At 36.4% G+C, this 16,854-nt stretch overlaps 1 protein-coding gene across 3 annotated transcripts in view; it reads right to left on the bottom strand.

Moving 5' to 3' along the window:
* The window catches only part of AKAP6 (A-kinase anchoring protein 6), a 401,429-nt gene that overhangs the window by 78,356 nt on the left and 306,219 nt on the right, over window positions 1-16,854 (bottom strand). For all 3 annotated transcript variants that reach the window (XM_070358705.1, XM_070358707.1, XM_070358706.1), the window contains exons 10-11: window positions 8,950-9,096; window positions 5,661-5,885 (exon numbers count right to left, since the gene is read on the bottom strand). In XM_070358705.1, the coding sequence (XP_070214806.1) occupies window positions 5,661-5,885; window positions 8,950-9,096 (372 nt within the window). The remainder of the gene's footprint in view (window positions 1-5,660; window positions 5,886-8,949; window positions 9,097-16,854) is intronic.

The raw sequence follows: 16,854 nt of genomic DNA, 5'->3' as shown, positions 1-16,854 counted from the left end.
ATTATCTGCTTTTTGACAGAAAATGTTTGCTAACCTTTAATTTATGGTAAAACAAGGTTTCAGTGTATTTAAGGGTCAGCAAATGACAGAACTAAAATTTGAACCTAAAGCCCATGGCTTTTTCTCTGTCTTCACTGCTGGTTACTGTTTGAATTCACATTAACTTTCCGTATTTCAAGTTCTTCACTCATAAAAATAAATAAAAACACACATAAGAAGGTGATCACAATTTTCAACTTAAATTGGTAGGGTAAGGTTTAAATATAATAACATGCATAAAGTGCTTGGTCAAATTTAAATTAGTAACCAAATTTGGGACATTGGTCATTGAGAAGGTTACCATATCTATTCCACTCATTCTTGTCAGTGACAGAGCCTCTTGGCTGGTCTAAACTTATCCTTCCTAGGCTGGTTCTGGACCCAGTCCAGTGCTGCAGCCTCCTTTAACTGGTAATGGATAATTTCTCCCAATTTGAGTCTTTAGAATAATGAATTTCGTTACGGGGTACAAGGAACATATGATTAAGGAATTATTTTTTTTTTCTCTCTCTCTGAAGGGTCACTGTTAAAAAGCAATGTTTTTCAGCCAATGGCATTGAAGCTGCACACACGCAGCTCTAAGGGGCCCTTTGCCAGCTGGCCTCATTAAATCTCTGATGTGCTCTCTGCATTTTGTTGTCACAGTGTGCTCACTCCTGAACCGTTTTTGCCTTTCTGTCCCTGGGCTCACACCTTCCTGTCTCTCCCATCCAGGGCTCTGACTCTTTCTTAGGTAGAATTTTGCCTCATGTCTAATCCCACATTTATCACATTACTGCCTTAAAGAAAAGAATAAATTCCACAACTGTTTTTTTTTCTTTTTCTGAAAACGTAAGACCCTGATCCTTTCTCTCATCCCAGACCAAGCTCTGAGAAGGAAATGGTTGTGTCTACAAAGCGACGGATTTTCATTTTTATATGCAGCACCCTCCTTCCCTGTTCTCCTGGGCAGTGCACTGTGGCCTACCTATCATTACTCTGGGTGTCACATAAAGAAATTCATTCTGTTAGAAGCCTGAGACTTTAGAGAATGGAGAATCATAAAGCTAAACCCTGTGGATAAAGCCTGTCTTCTGTGTGACCAATGACAGCAGAAGACATTTGGGAACCCATAAGAAGAGGTGGAACGTGACAAAGAGTTTTTGACATACAAAGGTTCTTTAATAACTCTCTTATCTAAGTGGTTTTATCACTTAGGAAGGCAGAGGTTATCTGCTTTTCTTGGATTTGGGGTAAGTAAAAAGTTCTTATTCTGCATATGCCTATTACCAATTATGACTTTGACAGGTTATAAACATTATATTACAATATTATTATATTACAAACATTTGGTTTCATTCTTCCAATGAATGTGGTAATATACATAACACTTAACTAATTATACACTAAGCTCTAAAGAGCAAACAGCTCAGAAATACTTATAATTGTGGCTAGGAAACACATTTATTACAACAAATATGCATAAAGCTTTATTATTTTTTTTTTTAAGTGCTGTCATGTTAGATGCACTTAGCTTATCTGACCAAATTCCTCAAGGTCAAAACTTTAGAAGAGACTAGAGTTCCAGGTCATAAAAGAAAATCATCAGGACTCCATAATCTCAAAAAGTTTTAAAAGCTTCAATTTTAAAAGTGATACATGATAAGCCAGAAGGAAAAACACCAATACAGTATACTAAAGCATATATATGGAATTTAGAAAGATGGTAACAATAACCCTGTGTACGAGACAGCAAAAGAGACACTGATGTATAGAACAGTCTTTTGGACTCTGTGGGAGAGGGAGAGGGTGGGGAGATTTGGGAGAATGGCATTGAAACATGTGTAATATCATATATGAAACGAGTCGCCAGTCCAGGTTCGATGTACGATACTGGATGCTTGGGGCTAGTGCACTGGGACGACCCAGAGGGATGGTATGGGGAGGAAGGAGGGAGGCGGGCTCAGGATGGGGAACACATGTATACCTGTGGCGGATTCATTTTGATATATGGCAGAACCAATACAATATTGTAAAGTTAAAAAATAAAATAAAATTTAAGAAATAAATAAATAAAAGTGATACATGGCAAAGAAATTGACACTGATATTATACAAATATGTAAAACAAAAACACAAATATTTTCACCTCTCTAGATCATTAATAGCTACAGCCATTTGCTATTTTGGCCAAATTGCTGAAAACTGTGACTAATAAAACTACCACCGAGAAACAATCATGTTTAGTTTAGTCTTGCTCTTCCCTTTGAGTCATCTGCCATGGGAAGGCATTTAGTAAATACCAATAAATACCAATTTTGCATAGAAGTTCAAAGAATGGGCTTTAGAAGAGTCAGACAGTTCCGGATTGAAAACCGAATTCTACCAAGTGTGGCCTTAGACACACAAAATTTAACCTCCATGTGCCTGTTTCCACATTTGCAAAGTCAGGATCCTAATACCAACCTCATGTGTTGCTAGTAGCATTACGTGAAATACATGGACATACAATGGTATATCACACATTGTCAAAGTGAGTGAATTACAGCCACACTCCATGAGATGAATGAATCTTGGCATTATAATGTTAAGTGAAAAAGAAATCCTAAAAGATAACATACAGCATGATTACCTTTTAATGAAGTTAAAAGCAACTAAAATTAAAAATATTCCTTCCTACCAGAGGAAAGCAAGTAGATAGAGAATGTGGGATTCAGGATCATGCTATCCTAGGTAAGGGTAGCAGGGGATGGAACAGGGCTGGGGAAAACACAGGATGAGCTACGTATTACCATCAAAATCCTATCTGTTGTTTGGAGTAGGAAATATTATTTATTATTTTTAAAATAATAATAACTGTATTATTAGTTTGGGCTTCCTGGTGGCTCAGATGGTAAAGTGTTGTTATTATCACTTATTATTTAGTTATTATTAATAACTATATTATTATTAACTATAATGCAATAATAACTATATTTTTTAAAATATAGCCAAATAAGCAAAAGTGGGGCATAAAAGTAGTTTAATGAATAGTGATACTGAAAACATAAAAATGCTCTACGATAACCCTGTATACGAGACAGCAAAAGAGACACTGATGTATAGAACAGGATTATGGACTCTGTGGGAGAGGGAGAGGGTGGGAAGATTTGGGAGAATGGCATTGAAACATGTGAAATGTCATGTATGAAACGAAATGCCAGTCCAGGTTCAATGCACGATGCTGGATGCTTGGGGCTGGTGCACTGGGACGACCCAGAGGGATGGTATGGGGAGGGAGGAGGGAGGAGGGTTCAGGATGGGGAACACATGAGAAATAAAGGAATAAAAAAAAAAAAAAAAAAAAAAAATGCTCTAAAGAAAAATCATCTTTGAAGAAAAAAATAAAACCGCAAAAAGTATCTCTGCTGCTGCTAAGTCACTTCAGTTGTGTCCGACTCTGTGCGACCCCATAGACAGCAGCCCACCAGGCTCGCCCGTCCCTGGGATTCTCCAGGAAAGAACACTGGAGTGGATTGCCATTTCCTCCTCCAATGCATGAAAGTGAAAAGTGAAAGGGAAGTCGCTCAGTCGTGTCCGACTCTTAGCGACCCCATGGACTGCAGCCTACCAGGCTCCTCTGTCCATGGGATTTTCCAGGCAAGAGTACTGGAGTGGGATGCCATTGGTACTTCTAAAAGAAAACTTCTATGATGATTTTCAGGCACTAAAGTACACATGGTAAATAATGAATTAGGTGTAGTGAATATTCCCTAGTGGCCAGAAAGTATTAGTTAGCGAATGCCTGGAACTCCTAGAAACTGTTTAATGATTTGGAAGCCGAGAGACATATCTCTGTCTCTCTTAATCTCTTTTTAATTTGTTATTAGGACCTAGCTGAAAATGACATTGATGACACTGTATAAACCTAAAGCATAAAGCTAACGTCATTTGGCAGCATCAGTGAATCAATGCAGAACTGCTTATGCTTCCATTTATGATAATAGTGGATGTGGAAAAAACTGGCTTTCAGTTACCTATGTATGAGCCAAGTGGGTAGGTAGGCAGGTATATAAATAATTGTAATAACAAACTTCCTGTTACTGTTTCCAATTATTATGTAACATCTTTGGTCTTATAATACTAAGAAATTTCATCCTTTATGGATGCATCATCACAAAAAGTAGAAAGAATGATTTACACATATGAGCTCATAACTATGTGAGATACATATTACCAGCATACCATTTCATAGATGAAGAAACTGAGGCACCAGGAATTATACAACAAATATGACCAAGGTCATAAAACTAACTGGGGCCACTGACCAGTTCACTAAAGCTACAATACAGGCATAACAGAAAGAAAATATGTTACGCAACATCTAGCCTATTGGTGACCAGGATGCTTTGCAAGGTACCTGTAAAGTCCAAATAACACAGAGGGAAATATCTGAAGACTCCATCTCCCTGAAATGGGGGGTTAGAGTTAAGCAGAGGTCAAATAACAAATCTTTCAGATATTAGATGGTAGAGAGTGAAACCCATTTGCCTCGGCAAGAGACATTTAACTTCAACTTAATGGCAGACAAGGAATTCAAGTAAAAAGCAATGTGTAGGTGTATGATACAGATGGTTTACTGAGAAATACAGTGCCCTTACCCTGGACGGGGACCTCCTCTTGGGTTATGCAGGTGAGAAAGGGGAGCCTGCCTGTCTGGCAAGGGAAGGTGAGCTACATGTGACTACATACTCTGATATGTAGACTGCTCGAAGAGGGCAGGGCAGAAGGTATGAGATGAAGAAAACCTGGTCCTAGAAGGCTTTGAGAAGAACCACTTGCTTGGTCTCAAGAAGTTCTTTCCTTCTTGATTTCCCCCTTTCTCCTCTTTCAAACCTCTCAAGCCAGCAAATTCAGGTTTGCAACCCAAAAGCCTTAGGCTGACACCGGCCAGAGCCCAAATAATCACTGAATTTACGGGAGGGCTCAAGTAGTACAGGCTAGTGTGGCTGGTAAGAGCCAGCATTTGAATTTTAAGCTGCTTTTAAATAGATATTGTGTAAACCAGGGAACAAACAAGGGGAACACTTCTTCGTGGACATACAACAAACACGCACACGGCTGTGTTGCTAAGGTTGACGTTTTTCTATGGAGGAAAATGCCTCTAATGTAGGAACCTCTTTTACTTTATTTCTTCCTTCCGTAAGTAGCTAATTCTTTCATATGTAAAAATTATATTTCCTTTTGTTAGCATTAATACTCTTCAATTAAATCACATGCTTTTATCATATCAATTTCTAGAAGTATTTTTAGCCACATTATTTATAGAACATGTAGGTCTGCCTTTCAAAGTCCTTGGTAGTCTTGAGTGTCTGCTGGTCTGCTTTTAATTTATCAAAGCCCTCCTTCAATAGGCACTGCACAAAACCCACAAGCAGCAGAGATTTCCCCTACACAATGTGTATTTGATATGCTTAATGTTCATCTTTATAAACACACAGACGCTGGCATATAAGAAATGTGGAGGGTGTCTATAAATTCAAGGAAACATTTAAGTGCACAGTGATACATAGATACATGGGTATAATACTTTATGTACTTGATAAATATTTCATCCCTACCATAAAGAAAGCTTTTTATCAACTTTGATTGTTTTTTTATTACCTTAAAGTATTGCAGTTGTTTCTCAGCATTCATTGTTCCTTCCTTTTCTTGTCTCAGACAGGAATTGAAGATGAAAAGCTCTGTATCTCTCAGCCACCCTTTCAGTTCTTTGATCCTGACCTCCAGCTGCCTTACCAGGCTTCCGCTTTCAGGAGAGAGTAGGTCACGTGTACTCGACCCACTGTGGCCCGCCATTGTGTCCTGGACCTTCTCTCCTAGGGTTTTCTAATGCAGCAGATTAAAAACAAAAACACCAACAGAAAAAAAAAAAAAAACACTGATTAGCACAGGTACCAAATACATATCCCAGTTTGGCTGGTGACAAGAGCCCACCTGGAAGGTGTCTGCTGCACCCGCCATGTCACGACTGAGATTCAGTTCTGATGAGCTCATTGTTCCATTAAGAACTTGATTCTCAAGCCATGGGTGTTGTTCTGATTACCACTAGAGGCTTAAGAAGACCTCATTCAGTGATAATTTCCTCTAACAGAAAGGAGCTCTGACCCAAAAGTTCACCATGGTCACTGATAAAAATTCATTTGAATTCTCATGACAGGAGTTTACAGTAAAAATTCTCTGCCTAAAAATTTCAGGAGATAGAAGTTTGAGTTTAATCAATATGTTAAAGAGGCCAAGAGAAGACTGCACAAAAGAGAATGAAATTTCTTTTTTTGTTGTTTTGGGAAGTACAATTCCCCAAACCTTCTTATTCAGGGCTGTGAAGAAGGGGCAACCTCCTTGGTGCTAGTTGTGGATTTTACCTGCCCTGGAAATCATTCAACCTTTCAATTCTTCCCGTTTCGCATTTGTGGATGCTAGAATTTCTAAAATAAGTGTTAAAATGAGTCCCAATCCACTATGCTAGAACTCTGCTTAGATGAACCACTATGGCATGGAATATAGTCAGAGAAGGCTTTTTAGCTTTTTTTTTTTTTTTTTTGGTGAAAAACACTCTGGAGCATTAGAAAGAGTTAATCTATAAGGATGAATTAAACCTACAAATATCAGCTTTAAAATACAAATAAAATGAAGTCAACCAACATTCATCTGCTGCGTAGTGTTCTGTAAATAGTATCTTTAGGAGATCGTAACAGAAAAATAGCCTTTCCTGGCAACACCCTTGTATTTTCATGGTGCAAATATTGATAATTTGAAGACCCTCAGTGGAATCCAGATTTAGCTATTGTTTTTATGCTGTAACAAAAGTAGCAGCAGGAGGTGAAATCAATGCCCTTGGAGGGTAGGGTCACAAAAAAGAATTTATTGCCACTTTTTTGTTCTGGAACAGTTTGCAATCATAAATTCTTCATAAACAGAATACTTCAGAGAATGGTCCGTCTTCATAAATATACGACAGAGGACATCAATTTCATTTAATTCACAATTTGTGTCAGCACAGCAGATGCCAATGCCTGCCTTGATAGGGTTGTTTAATATGCAATTGAGACAGAGTAATATGCAGCACAGGGGACAAAATTTCACAGATTAAACTGTACGCACCACTGACATTTCATTCTAATGTATTTCCATTCCACACTGTTCACCTTAGATGAAAGTAATATTAAAAACCATATCCCTCTATTTTACCATTGTTAGAAGTTAAAATCCTTGTCTTTAAATTTTTTTTCATGCCAATTAAAATGTAATCATGCCAATTAAAGCTGTATGCCTGGTGGTGGTAGTATGGCACAGGTTTTGTTAAAATTTTCCTTCCACCCTTCTCTCCCCAGAAATCATAAAAACACTCAGCATGCTGCATTCAAACGATATTTCTGTCAAAATGGCAACCATTTTAAAGGTATTTGGCTCATAAAGGATAGCGAAACATTCTGGTTCTTTTTAAAATATTATCTTGGTTTAAAGTTTTTGTTTAGGGAGCTATATATATGACATGCTTCAAACAATTTTCCAAAAAGATTATTATTAATTATTTATCAAGTTAGAAACAGATACGTGAAAATATAGCACAGGCAAACCATCACTTTATCTACTGAGCAAATCAAGTTGCTGCTCTCGTCGTTTAGTAAACAGTCTTTAAAATGTCAGACACCAACGACAGTTCTCCTGAATGGGATCAATGAATTCTATAGAATTTAGCAGGTTCAGATCTAAATCACCATGTAATAAAATGAAAGCCATTAATAATAATTGAAAAGTAATGTAACAATAGGTCAGAATAAAAACTTTTAATGTTTTAAGTTACTTTGTACAACTGCAGAGTGTGGTGAATTTAGATGAGAGAGCAAGGATTCCTACTTGCAGGTTTTTAATCACCTAGATTAAGCATGGCATAAACTGAACATGGCATTCCTCCAAGTCATCAAGGTACATGGAGAGCTTTTTATTCAAAATATTTTTGGAGTATTATTCCTTTAAAAATTAAAAAAAAAAGTCAGGAAAGGGAAGGCATGCAAAACCATGCTCCATAACTGACACCACCCATACTTAGCTGTTAGAATTAATCATTTAAGTAATTGACAAATTTAGCTTACCCTTGATTTGAAGTGAAGGCAATTTAAGAGAGAAGTTGATGAAAAAATCGAGTCTAACCTCTCTCTCTCAGCTGTCTTCCAACAAAAGGACAGAACTGTCCCCTGCACAGTGCCATCCTGGTCTCTGGGTAACAGAATCTCTATATTGCCTTTTTGCCAGATTCTTGCATCTCAGTGCTTGGCTGAGACCCAGCCCATCATGGCGTGAAATGAATTACATGAAACTTTTTTTTTTGGCCTTTGTTAAAAGTGAGCTGGAAATTGAGGCACAAAACAGAGGCCAGTTTAATTCTGCAATTCAGATTTGGGTCAAATTTGCATCTTTGTTTTGGTGGCTTTAGTGTGACTTGAAAGCTGTAGTGACAACTCCACTTTTCATCTGAAGGGTACAGTAAATAGTTAAACAGTGGATGTCTCTAACGTGTACCTTTGGAACAAATTCTATTAACATTCATTCAAGCATGACAGTCAGTGTATATCAGATATACTGTATTATAGTTGACTTGGTGCCTACCCATAATACATGGCATATTTTACTTACTTTTTTTATGTATTAAAGAACCAAAATTATTAAAAATCTGAAAGGAGACAAGCTCAGAGTAAAAAAAAGAAAAATCAACAGAGGAGGAAAAGCAGTGTTTTTCCCCCATAATAGCATGAATAGCTTGTTTGAAATGTAGGTAGTGAATTGAAAGAGAGAGATATTTGTGCCTCAAATTAGAAATCAGACAGATAGAGTACTTCACTATACAAAAAATGTACACATAACCTACAAACAGTAATAAAAATGCAAATACCCCAAGCAGTTCCCATTTTTCATTAATTGAATCCACTTTTTCAAGGAGATCATTTGGTAGTAAAACGCCACCTTTCTTCAAAGCTTCAACCTTACTAAGCAGCTCCGTCTTTTTCAGGTCCCTGATGGACATTTCCACACTGTATCGCTAAAACGGGAAGAGAAAAAAGATTTCATTAGGGAAAGAGGTGTTCTTAGAAAATCTTTGAGCACAGAGTTAGTGAGGCTCACGGGTATTAAAAGTTTTTGTTTCCAATAAAATTTATGGTGAGGCTAAACTAAGAACCTTGAGTCGTTGAGAAAAATGCTGAAAACGGTTTATATATATATATATATTTCACACACACAAACATCCAAGGTATTCTATTTAGTTGAATAAGCTTTATGTCTTTCTAAAGTTTGTGTACATATTTGATCTTGATCTTGAAATATTCCAAATGAAAATATCTGGTCTAGGGGGATTTAATATTACAATTAGTCTTGGTCAATATTTGCTCTGGAGTATTGCCCATTGCTCTTTTCTGCCCTCTAAGGGACCAGTCTCAGAGTGGTACAAATAAATTGATCTCTAAAAATTGTGTAATTTCTTCCTTATCCTATAAGTCCTCTGAATTCTTAGTTAATATATTTTTTTTTCATTTTTCACTTAAAAATTCTTGTGTAGGCTTGGAGAAGAGGTATATATAGAGAGAGGAAAAAAACACCTCTTTAAGAATGGTTACAAATCTATGCTTCCTTATTGATTACTATAAAATGTCCCCAAACATCACAATCAATTACATAACTCTCATACCCTAATATACATGGTTTTCTAACAAACTGTCAAGTGAGTGTCTCCTAAAAGATGTTTTGCAAGCGATAATGTAAGTGCTATTTAATGTGACAGTTACTATGGTGATTCTCTTCAAATAACTCTATCTTCATAGTTAGAAAGTCCTATATTATGGACAACTATAAATGACTGTGGATGTATTTTTTAAATGTGCACATAAAAACACTGCTGAACAGAAAAAAAACTAGATTCAGGTTAAAGTATTAAACCTATTTTACCACTTTAGGACATTGCCAAATGTGTACTGACAATCCCTAAACTTCTTTCTTCAAGGCACGAAAGTTAGGTTATCAAGGTCCATTGTCCTAACTGAGCTAAAATGAGCACCTTATCAGATCTAATAAGAAAAGCTTTTGTCTGGGCAAGGTAGGAAATCAGCAAATTCAAAACATCCCCAAGCACTTGGGTGACTTTATTCACCCAAGAATATGATATTTCATAAGATCCCCAACTAAAATACAATTAGAAGCAGCTTAAAGGAAAAGAAGGTATAAAATCCTTGTTTTAGTTACTAGGCCCTCAGCATTTTCCTGCATATGTTTGATTACTTTTAGCTTCCTATTTTAATCTTTCATTTACACTAAACATGCACATCATTTGTATTATGTAAACTTCTCCAAATGTTAGTCATTTGTGGATCACAGAACAAAATGTTTTAAATGAGGTGATTTAAAGCATTTGATGGTATTAATGAATGTTGATCAGGGAGTCAGAGTATCCAAAATTACATGAATATGTATAATGAAAAGAATCAAGGGTTGCTTTAGAGTTCTTTCAGAATTTGGCCTGTGAAACATGGGAGTTCTGAATTCATTTTCTAATGGCAGGCAATTACCATGACCACATTACTCCAACAGTTATAAAACACACTGTCTGCTCGAATCCTCTGGACTCAACACTCAACAAGTGTTCTGGAAACCTAACTGTTTATCAGAGCAATGATGGGAGGAAAGGGCAATCTGCTTTATGCAATCAGATTCCCAACTAAAGGTGATATTGCTGACAAAGGTTTACATAATTAATTTGGTAAGACTTCTTTGACATCATACTGGAGGAACGAGAATTTCAAGCAAGCAGAAGAATCCTATTCAAATCTTTCACTTATGCCATGTGCATTAATTGACAGAAGGCATTTTCCACCTGTCCTACCCAGGAGAGGCCTCGACCAGTTATCACTTTCACTTGTAACATGCTCACCCTCTCTCTTTACCCCAACTTTGAACAGCAACTACACAGCAGATCAGTCATGAAAGGCAACAGCTTAGATGTGTCCCACAAAAAAACACAGTCTTGTAATAAGAAATATATAAAAAAGCAATTAATGTACTTTTAGATATAATAAATTAATTTTCTCTGTGAAATCTAGCACTGGTAGTCACTGCAACAGCTATTATAAAAAGTTACTACGTTTAAAAAAAAAACAACTTCGTCTTCATGTACGCTCTCTTTGTCACCACGTAACCTACTGTATAAACAGATTGATGAGAGAGAGGATTGATGGACAATGCCTTCAAACTATAAATGCCAAGAGAATCCAGCTAATTGTTAGGTAAGTATTGGTATGTGCATGAGAGGTAACAGAATGTCACATAATTTAAGGTGAAAATGTTTATTTTAATTTTTGAAGCACTCTGAAGGTTGAATCTGATACAATTTAAGGCCTCAAGCTGTATATGTCATCATGCCAGAGGGTTATATTTTTGTTGATGTGAGTATGTTTTTGCTTTTCTCTCTTCAGCTTTCTCAGAAGCATTAGACAGGGACAATCAACTGCCAGCTCTATCTAGTTCTTGGTCATTCTACCAAGTAGGGATACTTTAGTCTGTGGTGAGAAAATAATTTAGTCTTCATATTCATTCCATCCACAGCAGTAAGTGAGCAGAGGCTGTGCCATTGTGTCTTGTAGTCTGGACGTTATGATACAGACTGCTCTTCCAATAGTCAAAATGAGATTGACAAAGTTAAAGTCAGATGGCTTTTCTTGAGTGCTAAGGTAAATAAGCATCCAGTATTTAATTTCCCCACAGCACCTGCTGTGGGCCTCTCTGTCTAGTCAAAAATAAAATATACCCTATTGAAAGGGCATATGTACATTATTAAGTGTATTTGCTTGGCCAATTCAATTTTGACTAATGAAGCCTCCTAATAGATCTGTGAATGACCTAAATTAAAGACACAGGCCACTCCTATCCTAAATGCCACTCTTGTGTGTGTATAGAGATATATAAAGAAAACTTTAAAGCAGTTAAATATAACCACAAACACTAGCTTATTTTAAAAACTAAGAATTAAAGAAGTCTTTGGAAAATTCTTATTCAGTGCTTACTTTTTAAAAGCGCAAATACTAAAATTGAATTATAAAATGAAGTTAGCCAAAACAGGATTTCTGAAGTAAATATAATTAGAAATGCATGAAGACTTGATTGAGACAACTTTTTTGACAGTTATGCTAAAGGCTTTTTTTCCCTCCTAAAACCTTTTTTTTTTCCCTTTTTTTTTTTTTTTGTTAAAAATCACACCGAAAATTCTGCCCAAATGGAGACTGGAACAATGCCTTGAAACAGTGTTAATTGTCACCATGGAAACCAGAAGAATAAGCCATTTTGAAACTGGTATAGAAGGCACACATTGAGCAACTCAAGCATTTTTCTGCCTCCCTCAATGTTAAAGAACAAGATGCCTTGTCACTGTGAGGTCAGAGAAAGAAAGCATCATGAAAGGGATGTCGATGCTCACTGTCTAGTAAATAAAAAAATAAAAAATAAACTACATACAGCTAATGCTACAAGACTCTACCCAGTGAATCTTTTTGAAATAGAAAGATCATCAAAAGATGGCCAGGACTGGGGGATGGATTCCACCTAAGCAAAACTTCAGGGCTATATTATGTGAACCTTGCCCTCAAAGCTCCCTGGGAATTCTGCTGTTGTAATAAAACTTCAGAAGAGGAAAGAAAAAAGGCAGCATGATGGAATTCAAAATAATGCTCTAAAAGCACACAGAGAGATTAAGACATCCATTGTAAGACTTTTGTATGGTGCTTCTGTTGGTTATGCTGAAAAGAGACCAGACATTGCTGAGCGGAGAGTGAAGTTTTGGCTATGAGAAACACAAGAATTAAACCAAAGAATTTTCTTGATTATTAGAATAGGGCTGTCAGATTCTGTCTCCAGGGTTTGCGTATTTACATCTTACACTGTATTTTAACTAGGCTTCATGTGATTTTATATGAGGAAGAATAAAAGCAAGGATAAAATGATCTAGTTATTAGAATAACAGTATGATTATCTTTCCCAGTGCAAAGTAATACCATAAATACCTGTATATCCAGCATATATGCCTTTTCCATAAAGACATGACAGACAAAGAAAATACACTGAGAAAAGAAAATATACTATAGTCTATCAACAAGAAAGCTTATGCTAGGAACACACCAAAACACCAAACCACTGGCAAAATTATTTATGAAAATATGGTTTTTTGCACAAAAGTGCAGGGATGTGTCCATCTATGACTCCCATATTGTGTTTTCGGGCTAGTGTTTGCCCTCCTCATCCGAGGCTTCATGGTGGCCCCTCAGCAAGTCCATGCCTAATGCCATTCAGTGGTGAACAAAGAGTCTTTTTATATGAAAGTCCAGGGTCCACAGCTCAGCTGTACATGCCGAGTGCAGGAATCTGCTAAAGGCCAGTGTCCCCTCTGCAGCAGTGCTTGCGCTGCCCCCTTCTTCGGAACACCAGCATCCAGCATCTCAGGACGCATGTGATGTTTCACGTGGAGCCACGATCACCAGCACTTAGCGAAGATGTTCAAAACTGAAGAAGAGAGTTCAAGCCCAAGACAAATAATGGTCTTTATTTCTTGCAAACTCCTTGTATTTTACCATTAGCAATTTATGGCGAATAATTGCACAGAGAAATTATAAAGACTCCTACAATTGTCCTTGTAAATTAATAATAGGCTTTCTTGATTGGGATAAATCTGCTGCTGAGCCTTTGGAAAAATTAAAAAGTACAATGTCATTTAAAATTGCCAGAACTCGCACAGCAAATTACATCTGAGGTTAAGAATTGAGTTTTCCCCCCTCTTCTAGCTTATTCCATTTGCATGATCTGGAAATCACATTACATTGGCCATGTATTGTTAATTGGACATAGATTGCATTATCTTTAATATAAATCAAACTACAAATATTAAAATGAATTGCAAATTCCCTAATAGAAGATCATAAAACAATCTTTTTTAAAGTATCTCCCATTAATAATTTAATTCCAATTATATCACTCAGAAAACTTAAGTAGGAAACCTGGCAACTTATTTCTCCAATCATTCCTTTTACATAACAAATACCTAAGCTTTTTCTAATAAATACTCAGAGCAAAATTCCCTGTTAGAGAACAAAAATAAAACCACCATAACTGAAAACTTTTCAGTGCTGATTTTAAGTAAAATACTGCATAAGAATACCAAGTCTGTCTCTCTTGTCCCTTCCCTAAGGAGGAGAGAAAAAAGTCTCCCACAAAAAAGATTTACTAAGTTTAACAACTACTGTAATCATACTCTGAAATTATAAAATTTATTATTCTTCTATTTATTTCTCAAAAGGTTCTCTAGCCCCTTACCTTAGCTTTTTCTATAAACTTGATATCTTTCTGAAGCCTTTGCATGGCCTTTAATGAGTTTATATTAAATATTTAATACTGTTTAGGGCATATCCACTACTACCAAAAACAGTTATATTCCCAGCAGTCCCACTGTTTCAGGCAGAGGACTTGATTGATCCTCCTAGCCTGAATTGAGTAGAATGAAAAGAAGCAGTTGGAAAATAGCTGCAATCATTTAATGCAGATGACCTCTGACAGCCTCGCAGCTCTTCTATCTGAACAGAAATTTGCATGGGGTCTCTGTGCAGAGGAACAATGTAACCTAAATGGTAGACAATCTTTATTCTAATGAAGTGGGTGTCAAGGTCAATGTAAAACTGCAATGATAAATGGTGCACCACTAGGCAAGAGAAGTTGCATAGGCATTGTAGTGCTTTCACATTAATTGAAGACTGAAATGCACTGCGTGAAAAGCACAAGCCTCTCTTTTCACCATAATGTGTTAATGCGCCAATGCCAAAATGATTTCTTCAAGATGTTTGCCTGCTGACATGTATCTTATTGCAAAAATAACATAAATATGAAATTATAACACAAAATGGAGATTTTTAGAATTTAGCTTTTTCCCTGATTATAACTATAAAATTCTAAATATTAATAAAAGTCCCCAAACAACATCCTGACACCTAATGTAATTCCTTTGATCCCCCTTCCTTTTCTTTTTCTATTTAGACCTGTCTTTAATTAGCTTCAACCAGCAACCTTTTATGGTTCAACCAGAACCCGTCGATGTGTACGTTCATACTGAGCTAAGTTTAAAACAGGACTTAGGAGAGGAGAATCATTCAAATACATATTTCCCCCCTCTCACTTCTAAGTTTTCTGCTTGGTCTGTGGTTAAGATCTTCAGGTATTGTTTGTCCTGAATAAAAATGTAATAAAAGCCTATGGTTTGCAAAAGAAAATAACTATTTTCTAGTGTGAGAACTAGAGAACTATAATCTGGTTGTTGGACCTTGCCAAAATGACGATACAGCAATAACTACACCATTTCTTCAGTTGATCTAGCAATTTTGTGGCAGTCAATATTTTTCTTTATATGAAAATAAGGACAGTAGGCTGCTTTTAAGAAATCCCGATCTATTTAAGCCTGTGAAGGGGACATTGTTTGCTAATACACTCATTAGCAACCAAGCATTTTCAGTTCATCAATTAAACAGGAAATGGAGTTGCACCATTAGTCACAATTTGCTAAAATACTGATAAGAGCATATTGCTAACCATTTGAGAAACATTTCCAGGCTCAACCTGTAATTTGTTATAAACTGGATGCATTTTTATGGTTGACAGTTTTTTCTGATTCTGGTAGACCCTGTGAAATGTCAGCCACATTTCACAACACCAAGCTTCCTGCTGCAAATAGATCTTAATAATGAAATTATAGTTATACTAGTCAAGAATGGTCTATAGGTCTTTCAGTCTGCCGTCTTGGTGAGTAGAAGGCTTCTGGTCTGATTTACTATAAAATAAATGATATTGCTAGTTTGTAAGTCTGATGTAAAAACAAACTGTCTCAAACAGAAATCAACATTCCTGAAACGGTAATTCAGGGGGAAAAAAAATCTTAACATGAAGGAGGATAGTGAAAAAGGAAAAAAGTTACTGATGAAACTGTTTAAAAAACTGTACAGCTTCATCTGTGTGTGATTTGTCAGGTCTGAAGCTTTGACGTGCCCAAGGGGCAGACCCCAGCGGGGAGTAGGCTGCCGAGCTAAATAGCTGTGAAAGAAGTCTTAATGTAGGATGGAATTCAAACTAACCTTGACATGACCTCGGGAAAAATATGCAAAAAGTAAAATGAATGCACTCTGCAAGATACATCCTAATTTTGTGGTGGAGCTGGTTAGTTTTACAAACATAACTGAGACTTTAAAAGAAAAATAGAGAGCTAGTAAAAGGGGAAAACTTTGGAATTCGGGCAAAAAAAAAAAAAAAAAAAAGATGTAAGCAGGCATGATGTGCTACGGTGAAGGCATGTGAACCATTTGGAAAGAATCCAAATAAAAACCCACACTGAACAATATTGTTGTCAGCCTGTCTATTCAGGAAAATTGTTTTTTTTAGGTTGAATATAAATGACACAAAGCCAAGATTACATCATTGCATTACAAAGTCTGTTGTGGCTTTTAGCTGAACAAGCCCCATGGATCTATTGGTTTAGGACAGTAATTCAGTAAGGAGGTTTTAATGTGTTATTTTTCCCCCAGTGTCAATAAAAAATAGAAGAATTTAAGAAAGAAATATTGTAAGTGCTCTCTAGTCTCTTCCTTGTTTTTAGTCTGTATTTGATAAGCCAAACTCAAATATTAGTTGATGCACTGAGTCTTGATTTGACTTTATTATAAATTTTGCCTGTTTTGAAATGTTCAGCTTAAGGAGGAAGGCATTTTTTCTAGCTCCTCAGCTAAGA

Source organism: Bos mutus, chromosome 21 (assembly GCF_027580195.1).
Source record: "Bos mutus isolate GX-2022 chromosome 21, NWIPB_WYAK_1.1, whole genome shotgun sequence".
In the NCBI taxonomy this organism is placed as follows: Eukaryota; Metazoa; Chordata; class Mammalia; order Artiodactyla; family Bovidae; genus Bos; species Bos mutus.
This window is presented reverse-complemented; position numbering and strand designations above follow the sequence as displayed.